The sequence below is a fragment of the Poecile atricapillus genome, chromosome 4 (genome assembly GCF_030490865.1).
Source record: "Poecile atricapillus isolate bPoeAtr1 chromosome 4, bPoeAtr1.hap1, whole genome shotgun sequence".
Taxonomy (NCBI): Eukaryota; Metazoa; Chordata; class Aves; order Passeriformes; family Paridae; genus Poecile; species Poecile atricapillus.
In genome coordinates, this window is record NC_081252.1 from 44,940,548 (window position 1) to 44,956,171 (window position 15,624).

The 15,624-nt window shown below is 37.7% G+C and overlaps 1 protein-coding gene across 15 annotated transcripts in view; it reads right to left on the reverse strand.

The window, feature by feature from the left end:
- The window catches only part of SORBS2 (sorbin and SH3 domain containing 2), a 144,485-nt gene that overhangs the window by 45,356 nt on the left and 83,505 nt on the right, over positions 1–15,624 (reverse strand). For 5 of the 15 annotated variants that reach the window (XM_058837043.1, XM_058837045.1, XM_058837054.1 and 2 more), the window contains 4 exons: positions 9,705–9,849; positions 7,215–7,390; positions 1,880–1,946; positions 1,019–1,063 (listed from right to left, as the gene is read on the reverse strand). In XM_058837043.1, the coding sequence (XP_058693026.1) occupies positions 1,019–1,063; positions 1,880–1,946; positions 7,215–7,390; positions 9,705–9,849 (433 nt within the window). Of the gene's footprint in view, positions 1–1,018; positions 1,064–1,879; positions 1,947–6,374; positions 6,866–7,214; positions 7,391–9,704; positions 9,850–14,658; positions 15,139–15,624 lie in introns of those variants that run through there. The other 10 variants (XM_058837040.1, XM_058837041.1, XM_058837042.1 and 7 more) reach the window with 8 other exon arrangements.

The following is a 15,624-nucleotide window of genomic DNA, read 5'->3' on the forward strand; positions in this document are numbered from 1 at the left end:
ACTTCTTATATATTTTTACGCAAAATTACAAACACACAGATAAAGTGCAGTACAGTTAAAATAAATTAATTTGATGGAGAAGTTAACGAGTGTATACATCCATCACATCTGTTAATGACAGCCTGCAATTAATCTCCAGGCTCATTCTGTTGCTCAGTTGTTCCATGTTCAGAAGGTAGAGAAGAGGCAGGAAACACACCTTTTTTCATTGTTTTAATAACTAGTTGGTTTGTGATGATGAGGCAGTAGCCTGTCTTGAAGAGGATCACAAGGGTACAAAGAGATGCCAAACCACTGACCCACAACAAATCTGAACAGCACAGAAAAAGGCATGATTGAGAGCATGCTTAATGCACCAAAAACTGAAATAAAAAAAATTTGAATGGCATTTTTGCAGAAGGCACTGTGGCCTTTTTTGCACATAGTCTATTCATGCTTTCATTTTTGCTTTTTTTTTTTTGAAATAATTTTACCATATGGGTATAATCTTCTTAAGACACGATAATTATATATCTTAGATAAATATGCCTTTTCTTGTGTCTAAATAACGTTAACATGAATGCCTACAGCAAAAATGGCCAAGTTTGAAAAACAATCAGTTTTATTAGGCATTCTTGCTGCATATTTTTAAAGTGTATTCAGTACATTCTTTTTATCTTTCCATGTCAGTAATTAGTATTTTCATTTTCACACAGTAGTTCCCTTTCCATTTCTATAAGGAAAGGCTGCGTTACTAACAATCACTAGTGAAAATAAATGCAATGTAATCAAGAAACCACAGTGCTAAGTATATCCCTCTACAGTAAGAGGTCCACAGCTGCAATTAATTTCTGTAGTAAGAATGAAACAAAAATTAAACTTGTTTCATTTGGGGGAAAAAAGCACGAACAACTGAGATCAAACAAGACAATAAAGAAGTGTGTCTACAGGCTTTATAAAAGCAAGCGTGAAGAGTTAACTACACCATTACTTGCTGACATGAACAAAAGCGTCATTTTGAACATGGAACAATTCCTACCAGTATTGTATGCATATGCAGTATTATACAAGTCTGTGTCGTCATCTACAAAAAGAAATGCATGTGTTACAGTAGTGCCATACATGCCAGTTCATCACAGAAACTGAGCTTTGTTTTTGCAAATACAAATAGCAGACTGGTAGGCAATCAAGCACTGTATTTCTTTTCCTTGTCTCATAGCTGCTTTTGGATGACTCCATCTTCCCATTATACTTAGGCTGTATTTACCATCTTACATCTATATTGTATTGTATCTTCTGGTCACATCACTCATATTGCATATTTAATAAATTAGCACGGAACTGCAAATTACATTTTGTCTGTTCTTTTCCCCTCCCCAAGCTTGATTCCTTCCTTTTGTCAGCTTTTCTCTGCTACAGACTGTTAAGTTGTTGTTCCTATCACAAATCCAGTATATCTACTATCTGACTAGTGCTCAAAATAGAGCTTGTAAGCCAATATTCTGCTGCCTACATTTCTTATTCTCCCACTAACATTCTGTGTGACCATACTGAATGTTAGCTCTACCTCAGATGAATAAAGTCTCCTTCCTTCTGGAGGTGCAATGAGAATAATTTCCATTTATACAGTTTCCTGACATCCTTGGGGCAAATCATAAAGGACATGAAAGCTAGAAGTGTCACCAAAGCTCTGTTTCAGCAAAACTAAGTAAGATATTCTATGACAACAATGAAATTTAAGCACAGAATTTATCCTTAAACCAGCCTGTTTACTAGCCCACACTGTTCTAACAGTGGAGTTCTCCTAAAGAAAGGCAGTACAGATGGTAGGATATTTGCAGTAGACAATTTCTCAACCCTCAAGCTGGACATGAGGAGACAAAGATAAGAACATACTCACCAGGCTTATGAACCATATGGATTTGCTTGAACATTGTCTTGTACCAATCCTTTGGCCTGTCAACTGTCTAGAAAAATATAGTTTTAACAATTAATGACAAAATAAAAATACCCATGTGTATAAATGGGATTAGACATTTAATGTTATTCTGGACAGAAATATTGTATGTTATTACTTATTTATTGTAATAATTTTCATGTATTTTGAATGTATTTATGCATTCCTGTAACAAATTCTGGAAGACACTGAAGACCGAGTCAGTCTTGGACTCTGATTTTGGGAAGGTATAATGGTTCAGAACATAGGAATTATTGTGAGATCAACAGTTCATCATCTTAGTGCCCCATATCTGACAATGATGAATGCTAGATTCTTTACAGGAAAACAGAAACACCTCAGCAGTTATGATTACAAGCATGTAAGAAGAGCTTCTTTTGACCTCCTGGCAATTTCCAGCTTAAAATACTTTCAAAATGTAATTGTTAAATAATGCAGAAAAACTGTAATACTACTGAGGAAAGAACTAGGACCACACTCTATTTCAGAGTTAATGGTTGGATTGTAAACAAAGAGTATTCTTTTAACCAGTTTTAAAGGCCCTTTTCGGATAACTTAATTTTAACTTATTCAATAATCACTCATTAAATTATCCTTATTTTTGCAAACTAAGTAATCCCAAGGCTCCCAACCTCTGCTTATATTGACACCTTTTTGTGCTTCTTTTTATCTCTTACCCTTCTGAATTTTCTCTTTTGCTGCAATTTTCTTTGAGGTAGGATGATATTATTTCAGAAAATTATTAACACAAAGGCAAACATGTTTTCAGTATTATCCTTAGGTGCTAAAATTTTGCTTGTCCCACAGTAGTCAGAAAACCAGAAGTTGTAATGCAAAGAATCATGGAATCATAGAATGGCCTGGGTTGAAAGGGACCTTAAAGATAATCAAGCTCTAACATCTCTCCCCTGGACAAGGACAACTTTCACTAGGCCAGGTCTCTTGGAGCTCCATCCAGAGTGGCCTTGAACACCTCCAGGGATGGGGCATTCACAGCTTCTCTGGGCAACCAAAAAACCCACCATATTAAACCTCTTGGTACACAGGGAAAACTCAAAGGCCCCCTCTTGAAGTGATTATCTTGCACCAGCTATTACCAAATTTGCTTACTCCTCTTTACCACAAAAACCAAAAATCTACAAATTCTTCCCTACAGACTGCTGGCCAGATTTGTGTTGTTCACCACACACTGCCATCTTTACTAAATCACAGCTTTGCCATGATTACTTGTTATCTGTACATAACAAATACGTTTTGTTTACAATGGTGAGCTCTTAGTATAAGGGACTAGGCAGAAATGCTACTGTATTCTGAGGACTCATATTGACCTCTCATAAAATTGTTACTAAATAATATTACATCAATGTTTAAAATAAGAGCTGACAGTCAGTTGAAGAACTTGGGGATCTCCTGGGTAAGAAAACAATTAAATAGAGTTATTCTTTTTACCTAGGCCTGTTTGCAAGACAGAGATAAAGGAGATCCACTTTTGTCACAAGATAAGATAGGTCCCTTCCCCCACCTACCAATACTGCTGAGTTCTGCCAAGTATAAGTTATTCAGAAGCAGATTTGAGTAATTTTAATATTGTTTTCCTAAAGATATTAAATATCCATACTACTGGGACTCTGGTTAGAATAATTTAGCTGGACTTGAAACAAGTAAGTTGTTTGGTGCTCCAGGGTCATATATACTCAAAAAAATTACAATTCCAGGAGATCTGAGGGAATTCACACTGATGGGCATAACCTCCCTGCTCCTCCTCATTTCACACAGCAACAGTCACATGATATTGCAACTGCCTTTCTGATGGTATTGAACCAAGAAGAGTCTTCCAACAAGTGGTAGGTGAGCACATTGCAAATAATGCATAAATACTACTGCTACCTCCCTGCTGTTTGTCAAGCATTGCCTGGTCCTCCACAAAGTCAAAGGAGGCTCCCACATAGAGCTCAGGTATGGAGAAGCTCCCACATGAGTAGAGAAGAATGTTTCCCAACACCTTTCTGGACATTTGAATGTTTTTTTTCTCTCATCATTTCCCCAGCAAACCCTTCCTAGTGGTTTCAAGCCTCAGCCACTAACTTGGCTTTAAGTTATAAACCAGATAGGATTAAGAAATAGAATACTCAAAATATTAATTTTGAAATACATTTTCTCAATTTATATTCACTAATCCCACACACCAACATTGTTTGAGGAATTAACAGTATTCACAATGCATGAAGCCATTTGGATGACATCCTGCTTTGCATATATTATAGCTGATGCAATTAAACGTTGGAACATGGTACCATCACATGTGGAAAAAAATCCAATCAGCCAAATAGCACGTAAAGGATGTAAGAAGTAACTGCAATTGCTTAGGAGAGTTCATAATCACTGCAGTATTGTAATCATCCACAAGGAAGTATGCAATTAAAGGAGGCCTCTCTGACCCTGAGATTAGCTCAGCTGGTGGAACAGGCTGCTAATAATGCTTGGATCCCCATATGGGCTATTCACTTAGGAGTTGCACTTGTTGATCCTTGTGGGTCACTTCCAACTAGGAATATTCTGCCACTTTTAGTGGACCTCTGGCTTTTTTGATTTTTTTTTTTTTTTTTTTTGAGATGAAATATTACATCACTAAGTATGGAAAAGAAACCCAGAAGGACTTGATTTTTTAAAATTATTTTTCATTTTTACTAAGTAGAGGCCTTTTCAGTCTACAGATTAATTTTGATCATTAGATATAAAGCAATCATTTTGGATAGACTAAAACAGTGCAGTTTTATTGCTTTCCATGAATCTGGCTTTTCCTTTCCCAGGTCCCCATTGGTGGTAAATGGTGCTATATTTGACTGAATGCTTTTCTGAGTGAACAGCATTTTACCCTCTCTTTTTCAGTCATTTTTAGTGACTTGGAATTTTCCCATCTTTGGGGCAGGGCTTGGCACAAAGGCAGAACCTACCAACAATCTGAATTTTCAGACTTGCATTTCCCAGAACTAGAAGGAGCTCAACTGGCATAGAAAGAACCTGCTAACATGGGATGGGGGGATCTGAGTGAATAAAAAGCTTTATAGGAGTCCTTCCCTTCTCAGAAGCCTGAGACAGAATGGGTTAGCAGGAATAGAAAGAAGAGAACATATTTCTGTTTTCCTTCAATAAACAGAGGTGATCTAGAGTAAAGAGATTTGGAGGAGACAATCACATTCTGCAAAGCCTCTTTATCCCTGAGAAGCATGAAAAATCTGGAACACAGATACTCCTGAGCTCTGAGTGACATGCTAGACTTTGAGCAGCACAGCATTTTGGAACACAGTCCAATTACCCCCGAATCCTCATTTACTGCTTTTTTGATAGACTGTTACCATTTTTGGAAGAATAAGAAACTTCTAAACTTTACAAGCAATGATAAATTGAACTAATTTGAAAATTTCTCTCTTCAGATGGACTAAGGATGAACCTTCTGGGAGAAGATTCCTATTTGGATTGTTCACTGACCTTGGAGAAGGGGTAGGTGATATACCCTACCTTCTACTGTTATTGGAAAATGCAATCTTAGCACTTTTGCAAGGTGCAGCATATTTGAGTCTTTTGCTGACAACTATACCAACTTTCTTCTTGCTCAACTGGGGTACACAGGGCTCAAATATACTTGTACCCACTTATAAATTAATCTCAAGTAAGTATCTTGAAAACAATTTTACTACCAGCTATGTCTTAAGGAAGCAGAATAAGGACGCAAAATGGCACATCAGAGACACTCTTACACATACACACACTAGCATAAAGTTTTAACTTATATCTCATTGTGAGAATTATTTCTACAACACTAAGATTACAGGGTATAAGATTTCTTGAAATTGAAACAGAACAAAAAACAGAGCAAAACCAGCAGGAAAATGTCCTAATTCAAACTGAATTACATTTTAGGAGAAAAACTGAACGACTCAGATCACACAACCTGAAAGTTAAATATAGTTTGGCAGATTGCCAGCTTCATTAGGCACACTTAAGGGGGATTTCTGTTATAATCTTATATAACTGATATGCACCCTATTAGAACAATCTGCTACTAAAAAAGCACAAAACCAATTACTATATCCAATATAAAGCAAAGGGACTACTTACTCAAAAAGAGGACAGGAACCTAGAGCATTGCTGCAAAGAAATGTCTTAATTTTTAAGAGATTCTGTTTGTATTACCTTTTTGTCAGAAATAAAACAAGAAATGCCAGAGTTTCCTCCCCCATTCTTAAAAAAATGTCCCCATCTTACCACTTATCCTGATTTTTTCCTATTAATTTTTTCCATTAATTCCTGGTTTCCCCCCTAATTTTTCAGTCCCTTGAAGCAACTCTTGGCAATACAACATAGCCCCATATGTCAGTATTGGCAGACAGGATACATCCAACAGCTGCTACATCCTTGCACCTCACTAGGACTTCACCTGCAAAGGCTCTGCCGCTTTCATCCTGGCTCCCACTCGTCTCACTTTCTCCGTCCAGCACAGCAGTTCTTCTCTAGCTGGGAAGGCCAGTAAGTGCTGCCTTTACAGACCTAGTGCAGCTGCCTCTGTGCTCTCTGCAGCAGCCAGAAGAGGCTGCCCTGACAGCAGAGTGGAAAGAATGCTTCAGCATAGTGAAAACAAAACTCTTCAGTTTGACATCCTGGGACCACTCAAGCAGTGACCAGCGGCAGATGATCAAAACTGGGCTGGTCACAATGAAAGGGCTCCCCAGCTATTCGCTTACGTGTCACTCAAGGGCACAACGATTATTTACTGCACTGCCACGAAAATGCTACTCCCTTAGACTGCCATCAGAACAAAACTATGCATTTCTACGCTACCCTGGTGACATGAGAACGCTGCCCCAAGAAATGCAGAAGTGTAAGATTTTTACATATACACACACACAGACATATACACGAATATTTGCACACACACACACACATACACACACACACGTATATATGTAGTATGAATAAACTTTATTTCAGAGATAAACCAAATGCAATTACCGTGCATCTCCAAAAGGCAAGAACTACAAGAGAGACAAGAAAGACACACAATTTTGGCTACTTCTAATTAAAACTAGAAACATGAGGTTGCCCAATTATGCTCCCATCAGCATTCTCCTTTTCGTCAACACACAATATTATATTCACAAGGCCGCTGATTACGCACGCTCTATTCCAAATTATATAAGAGTAGAAGAATGTGAAAAACCCATTACCAACAATCAGTTCATTGTATGAGTTCATACACAGATTTCCCAGAATTTCCTACCGTTCTAATTGCTGTAGGGATTCCAGATTCATCTACCGGGCCAATCCCTGCATAATGTGGAGCTTTAATTACTGTAATTTTTTTTTCTTCTTCTGAGGATCTACAGATTGGTATTGTACTGGTGGTGGTGGTGCTGCCAACATTCTGAACATGCTGTGAGTATGTCTCTGTGGACTCTGTAAAGATAACATGACAGAAAATTGTGTAATGACACAATAATCATACTTGGCAGTTAAAACACACTTCCCTATTTCACTACACTGTACAAAGGCTGACAATCTTAATCATATACATATACATTATTTTAAAGAAATATCTTAACTAGGGATTTGCCCTACTTAATGTTACATTACCAGAATTATAAACTTATTTAAGGACCAGACAAGCTATTAAAGTCAGAATTTGAGTAGAAGTACTTCTTCACAATGCCTTGCTCAATAAAAAGAGAAAAAACTCCACAAACATAGCAAAATCTATTGAGAAAGGGGCATCAGCCTTTCTCCTATAAATCAAACTTTTGCACCTTTTCTACCCATTCCTTGGAAACCAGTGACATAATTTCAAAACTTGCACCCACTTGCAAGTCTAGCAAACTGTAGAAAATTGCTGTTCTGTAAGCACAGCAAACAGCCTTACATAAAAACTTACGTCATATGTGCCAAGAAACATGAAGTGTTGATGCATGAATATTTTTAAGAAAAAAATTCTAACATACAGTGTTCTTTCCTTAACATGTGTTGATCTGTTTATGTGACTCCACATATAATCCATAAAAATGGTTTTTGGTAACCTGGCACCTGCAGAGCAATCTGATGATCCACCTACAGTAACTCAGGTGAAGTGTGTAAGCTGCTACTGTTTTGTAGTGACTTGCAATATTTCTATCCTTACCCCTCAAATCTTCCTTTATAACTAATGAAATTACTACATCACCATTTCCTTCTAAAATGCAGACTATTTTACTTAACACAAAACACCTCAGTGCTGGGATGTGACATGAAAATTTGTATTTCTGTAGACAATACACTCTTTCCTGTACAGAGGAAAAAGAGCCCTACTCCTTCAGCAGCAGGTTTCAGTAAATTAGTGGGCTGTTATTACAAAGCATCTATTTTGCAAGTGCAGGTACAGTGAGAGTTCCATTGCAGGATAAATGAATGCAGGGAGTGAAAATATATGTTCTAACACTAATAGTGACAATTACAATTGACTTTCATGTGGCATTAACATCCAGTGATTATTCTGAAGAAAAATAGGAGTTGTAATATGAGCCTGCAAAAGGAGGTCCAGTGACTGAAAGCTCTAATTTTAATTTGAGTATTTCTGCTCACTCCCATTGCAGTGCTGGATTTGGCATGGCTGTTTCAGCTGTTTACTCAAGTCTGAAATCCTGTAAATAATTCAGTGCTACACATATATGGCGAGGGGCAACTCTGTGTGGCAAATGTCTGAATATTTGGAACTTTTTCCCAAAATGCGTGATGTTAAATTTAGAAAACATTTTGGATTTGATCCTTCATTCTTCATAGACCTCAAACTGAGGCCATCAGGGGGATTTCTACATGAGTAAAGACAACTAAATCAGGCTGTTACTGTGGAACACTGAAGTTCAGCATCATAAAAGAGTGAAAGTCATGGGAAAATACATATTTTAGGTATATCCAAACCAGTATTGATAGATCTTTAGATCACCAAGCTAGAAGCAATCAAAAACCCTAGAATTCTAGGAGGTGGAGTAACCCATGTATACAGTTTTTGTACTTATCATTATGATGACAGCAGCATTTGTCTAAGATGTCTCAGAGCAAGAACTGTTGCCTAATTTCCTTGCAAGCACAACAAAAATATAAACTGTGGGACTACATTCAAGTTACTTTGCATGTATAATCTTTTCTAAATATGCACTACACTGGTGGAAAAAGCAGCAAGTAAATGATTCTCTTGACAAAACTGGATTATACTGGCAAAGAGCCTAAGGCTGGTAGTATTTGGTTTGTGTTTAATTTTTAAATTAAAGATGCCCTAAAAAAATACATGAACAAATTTCAGATTGATGTGGCTTTAGGTTTTTAAAAGCCCAGAGCCTCTCCCCTTTTGTTGACAGTATTTCTGCTGAAGAATTACAGAAGTTGTAGGGAGGAGCAAAGTACAAAGTGGGACCTTGGTTTCTTAAGGCAAAATCTGAAAGGGCTGGACAGGTTGAGCTATTTTGATAGATGCCCTTTCCTTGGTAAAGCCAGTAGAAAATTGGCAAGAGGTTGTTGGCTCACACACCTAGGTTATAAAACTTAATAGTAACTCCAGTTTGGGATCCCTACTGTACCTAACAATAAATGCTATTATTATTTTTTTCATTTACTTCCCAAGGTAAATGAATAGACAATACCTTCATTATGGCCATGGAGCACTCTGAAATCGTTTGCAGTCTTTGCCACATGAATCAAAATATGTTGTGTAATGTATAAAGCAAACATTTTGTGTGAGGCTTACCCATCATCCTGCCATGCTGCATGATAACAATGTTGGAATTGAGTGAAGCTGGTGGAGGGTAAGCTGAAGAAGGGGAAAAAGGCCTTTGAAAGTGACTCACTGGGCTGGCAGCAGTGCCAGAATTCCCATTCACTGTGATCTGAGCCTGAGAGAGACAAAACAATATCCCATTAAACTACACACAAAGCTCTCCGACTGCTGTCCCAAAGAAAGAGCGATGCAAGACTGTCATCCACGCAACAATTACCAGTTGTCAGGTACACAGCCATAATGGCATCTGCATTCACTGAAACACAAAACTTATCACAAAGGGAGCAGAGTGTGTTCCTTATATTCCTTGTACCTCCCCTCTCTCCTTGCGTGTGCTGTCTGTGACGCCTGCTGTCATGGGAAGGTGACAGAGAGATCACGGTCAGGGCAATGAAGATGGCACAAACAAGGTCTGCAGATGTCTGACAGCGATATAAAATGAAGATGGCAGTAAAAGCTCCCAACACTGTGTGACAAAGGCTGTCTGCCACAGATCCCTCACACCAAGAGACATATTCCCTTAGTGCACATGCTCAAGCACTATGGATATTAGTGGGAACTTCTGTGCAGACTGAAGGGAAAAGTCTCATTAGGACTAGCTGAAAAGAGTGACAAAAATTTCTTTAAAAAATGGAAGCCAGCTGGAGTGACTGTGGGATGCTGATATGTAATCTATCACAATAAAAATAAATAGCACCAATTAAAAAATCAACAACCCACAACCACAAAATGACAGAACAAAATCAAAAATGGGAGAGCTAAGCAAACTGGAAATTAAGCAGCCAGGACCTAAAGCCATTTAGATTTTAGTCACTAGAGGTACTGCACAAGAGGAAACTATCTGCCTCCAAGTTTAGAATCCCTGCACTGTGGCTGTATCACTTTTATGGGGAGTACTGAAAGAATGAAAACTGAGATACTGAGAAAGCATTGAATGAAAGAAGAGGATAGTGACTATTTCAGCAGAAAAGCAAGGCAAGCTCTCTGCAATATCTCCTTTTTTAATGCACAACTGTTCTTTAAATCTGAATCAGAAGAACTACAAACTTTGCTCAATTTTATATAATAAATGAAATAAAACATGCTGCATATGTAAATAAGAGACCACCTGAAACAGAAAAGCATATATAAAAACAAATTAAAATGCATACTATTTTTATAGATAAAAATTAAATGATTCATGACCTTCTGTATGCATTTGTACTTTGGAGATTACTGAATTGATCTGAAATCTTTAACACCTTGGTCTCCCATAGATAAGAAAGAAAAACAATTTCTGGGTCCTATGCAGACATCATGTGAACTTCTGGATGTATTCAGGGGCTTCCCATTTTATGGATGCCTGTTTTCAGAAGTGAGCTGAAATGTTTCTGTTGTGGTGATGTCTCCACTGAAAGTTTTGTGTTTAAATGTCTCCTCTCTTAGTAAACTCTAGAACCAAAAGTAAGTTGGCTTTTCCTACGTGATCCTCTTCAAAAAGAAACCAGCTTCAGAGATGTAAGACTAGAAAATCTACATAACTCAAAGACAGCACTGCAAGAAGTATAAAGGCATGTTTTCAGATAAGGTTTCAAGATGAGGCCAGCCATCTCTCTACTTCAGGTGTTCATCCATTCCCTTTTCTTAAATATTGTCTTTGTGGGAAAGCTTGTTTCTAGGGAAGATATGTGCAACTACATGCAGAGCCTTACACCTTCTTACTCATTTACTATGGCTATTGTTTCTCTGACAAGAACTGGTGCGAGTTCTTTGCAGACTGGAAAGATACTCCTGTGAATTTCTGTAATAAAAATTTGAGATATTCCTGAGAAGGACTTCACCAAATAGCTCAGTTAGATGGTAAGACACTTATACTAAGTAGTACAAAATATAATGAAAACAGGACCCACACAAGTAGTTGAAGGACATCAGTAATAAATGTGTATGTGGCATGTTCATATATGACATTTTTGGGTTTGCTTCTGAAGGTCTTAGGGAGAATCTCAGCTCAGCTGTAATTTCTTAGTTTCTAAGGATTTTCTCCTTGAGGAAAGTGAAGGTCTGGCTGTTTCATTTGTTCATCTGATGCATCTTGCATGGCCTGCAGGGTTGGCTATAAAAGACAGTTTTACGAAGTTTCAAAGGCCTTTTTTTCCCTTGGAATAATTTGGTAGTTACTGACATTTCAATCTGAGAATGTGACACTTTAGGTGCAGGCGACAGAGTTTATTCTCAGATTTTACAAGGAAGTGATATCCTTTAAGATGCCTATTCATGAATTAGACATGTTGCTTTCCTAGGTCATCTTTGTGGAAAAAGAAGACAATATGGAAAAAAAACCCATTCAATCAAAATGCACCTATTTTCCAATTTACTGGGAAAGTAATAATTTTTCATGATGTTCCTTTACCTAGCAGCCTCTATTAATTTTTTTTCTCCAGTATACTTAACCTGTCCTCCACTGCAAGTAGAGCCACCTACTTCTGCAGCAAGATAATCAAGATCTTGTAAAAATTCCTACGAGGTATCAGGTTTAAAATTCTCTAATTTGCCTGAGCATCAGAAAGAGTAGCTCTCAGGATTTCTGAATCAGCACCGAAGAAGGCATCCATCTGGGACCAGAGCTGCTTTCTGACTTTCTCTCTGCTGAGACAGGGAGAAGAGTTATGGATGTCTGAGCAGTCCTTTGCAAGAATGCTGCACAGCACACGCCTGACCTCAAGACACTGAAATACATTAAAATACCAAGAATCAACTGAAGCTCGAGACAGTCATGGAACTCGGGAAAAAGCAAAAATCTAGTGTGTACTTCCATTTCCAATTTTCCATTAGTTTCCACAATTTCAAACTACATAAAAAAGAAACACCCCCCCTCAAATTATTTTATAGGGAAAATGTTCACAGCTGAAATACAATCAGAAAAAAACAGTTTCCAAAACCAGCTGTTCTCTAATTTTAACTCCAATTCCAAGCATAAGCCCAAATAAGAATTGCAACTCTCATACTTTAGGTTTTCAAAGAATCAGTAATGTGTGATTAAAGGTAAAGAAAATTGACCACAGTTTTACCTTTAGGTCTGCCTTTTGCCTCAAATATTTGTCAGTTTTGTATCAAAAATAAACAAACATCCCAAATACGGACTTTAAAGCACGGTTATATCTTATGCAGGTAGAGTGGTGGATGGCCTAATCCTATATTACTTTTATCATTCTCCCAGTGTTTTTCGCTGACAAAATCAGCAGCAAGTTGAGATGAAGATCATTCCAGGATTAGAACCACTAACAACACGTGTGTGCCACCAGCTTCCCCATCATTTTGTCATTTCATGGATGCATTTTTAGCCATCTGGCCCTTCTCTGCAGAGAGTGGGAGATGATGACTTTTCTATACTGCAGAGCTGGGTTTTGCCAGCAGTTTAATTTCTGTGAGGCTCTTAGGACTCCCTGGGGACTTTTGTCCTTAGGTGAGTGTCTCTTCATTTTGCTTCGTTCATTAATGGTGAACAAACGTTATGCTCATCCCTGCCACGTCTAAAAGAGAAAAGTGGTGGTCAGACTTGACTATTACATAGCCTTCTACTGGGACACTAGCCCAAAAATAGGAAAGAAGGACCAACTGTTCACTTTAGCTTGCAAAAAATGGTGCCCAAAGAAAACAAATACAGTTAGCTGACAATTTTAGAAGTAGGCTACAAGAAAATAGAAATATTCCATGCTTCCCATAGCTAGCAAATGGTCAGGTAGTGACTCTGTCTGACCAGTCTATACTGATTATGGTATCTTTGGCTACAAGTACTGTGTTGTATGCAGATTCATAGTAATGATTCTTTAAAAAACCCAAAACTTTCTGAGCTGTGTGACAGAAGTTAAGAATTACAGCTTTTACATGCCCGCTATTAGTATTATTTTTTAGCAGCATACAGAGAAATGACAGCCAATCATTGGCTTTCCAAGGTGACTATGAGCAAGGTGGGACTCAAAATACCTTTTATAAACTATACACAAAACTTAAAAAATATATATAAAGTTTTTTTTTTTAGGCTTGAGAATTACTGTATGCAAAAGTACTTGTATAAAGTTAGAACACTCCTGTGACCCAGTAAAACTTTGGATTCAGAACATCTCCCTGTTTTGCAATTCAGCAATGAATTGCTCAATTTAAATGAAGGCTTTGTTCTGACTCATTTTAATCATGTGGATAATCTCAAAAGAAATCAGAAGTGATCTGGGTTTGACCCAGATTCCATACCTTCTTTCTTCCCATATGTAAGTAAACTAAGGTACTGAAAAATGGACGTATGTAGAAATTGTCTAACTGCATACTGTTTTTTCCCTTGACTTAACTAAGAGAAAAGTAATGGGACACTTAAATAATTCAAGATTATTTATGCAGTTCAGTCCTATAAGAAACTGTGCTTAGGAGAGGAAAAGGTTAATTAGAGGAGAGAAAACCAGTTTTGTGCAGTCAATCGTCATGGCTGGGGGAAAAAACTGCATTAAATACTGCCAACATTTACAATGAATTTGAAAATTACATTATTGAAATCTGCATCTCAGTGAAATCAAAAATGGTGGTAGTTCAGACTCCAAAAACCTGTAAACTGTTAACAGTATCTTAAAAAAGTCTCTTCAAACTCCATGGAATGCCTGCTTTTAATACATTTGGAACAAGTATTTCTTTAATTTATTTTCTTTTAAGCAAAGTCTTTGCTACACCTTAGCTCACCATGCTGTGCAACAATCATTTCCTACTCCCAAATCTGCTATGTCAATGATATTTATTTTTTTTTTTAACAACTGTTACAAAACACTGTCAGACCATGAATATGGAAAATGACTAATAAAATACTTGTCTGTGTAATGGGATAACAGACGGGGTCGAATTCTGTTCCCCTTTGACAACCTGTTCGAACAAAATGGAGGAGGAAAAAAGGAAGCATAATTACATGAGAAGTGGCAGCAGTGTTGGTTAAGGTGGTGCCATCTGACACAGCAGACATCTGGCTCAAGGTTGGGGAAGGTGTTTCAGAGCGGTCAGTAGTATCATAGCTACAACTCTGCAGCTCATCTAGAATGGCTGTGGAGGACTCACTCACTGTGCGGGAGGAGCACTCGCTCATGGCAGAGTCTGTGCTCACAGAGGCTGCTTCGTTCCTGTGGATAGCACTGTCAGGAGCTAGGAACGGGCATTTGTATGGAAACTGTGAGAAGGATGGGGTTTTATAAAAGCGTGAAGGCAAAAAATCATCAAGCGTTGGCAAAGAATATGGTACTAGATGGGTGCCACTGTCTGGTGAGAAAGAGGCTCTGTTAACTGGTACCACAGGAGAAGGAAGAGGCAGTGGAGAAGCTTCTGTTGCTGTTTGTCTGTGTGTCTGTGAAGCATTTACCTCCATCACAGGGGCAGTTACTTTCTGGTTTCCAAGCTGAGATTTGAGGAAAAAAAAAATAAGAAAAGAAACAGATTACTTAATGAATAAAGAACTTTTCCCTTTGCCTCTTGCTGGGTGTAGGGGAATTACAGAAGTGTAAGTTTTTCAGCCACCCGAGGAAGTTCACATTCACAAAGATTAGGAAATAAATCAACCATGCTCTATATTAGAGTAGGACAACATGAAAGAAATGAGTGCATAAAATACTAGTGGAAGCAATGCCAGAAACCATAGTGTGCTGAGGATGAATATTCATAATGTACTGCATATATTAATGATCTCCATTGTGCATTGAGAGGGTTCACACTATTTTATACTTCACATAAATATAAGGCTAGAGAATGTCATGTTCACGTAGTTTTCAAAGCAAAAATGTATCTGCCAATCCAATCTTGGTACATGTTACACTTTTTTTTGTGAAGGACAGGTATGACTTCAGAATTAACTGTAATATAAAGATGAGCAGGACTGCCATCTATA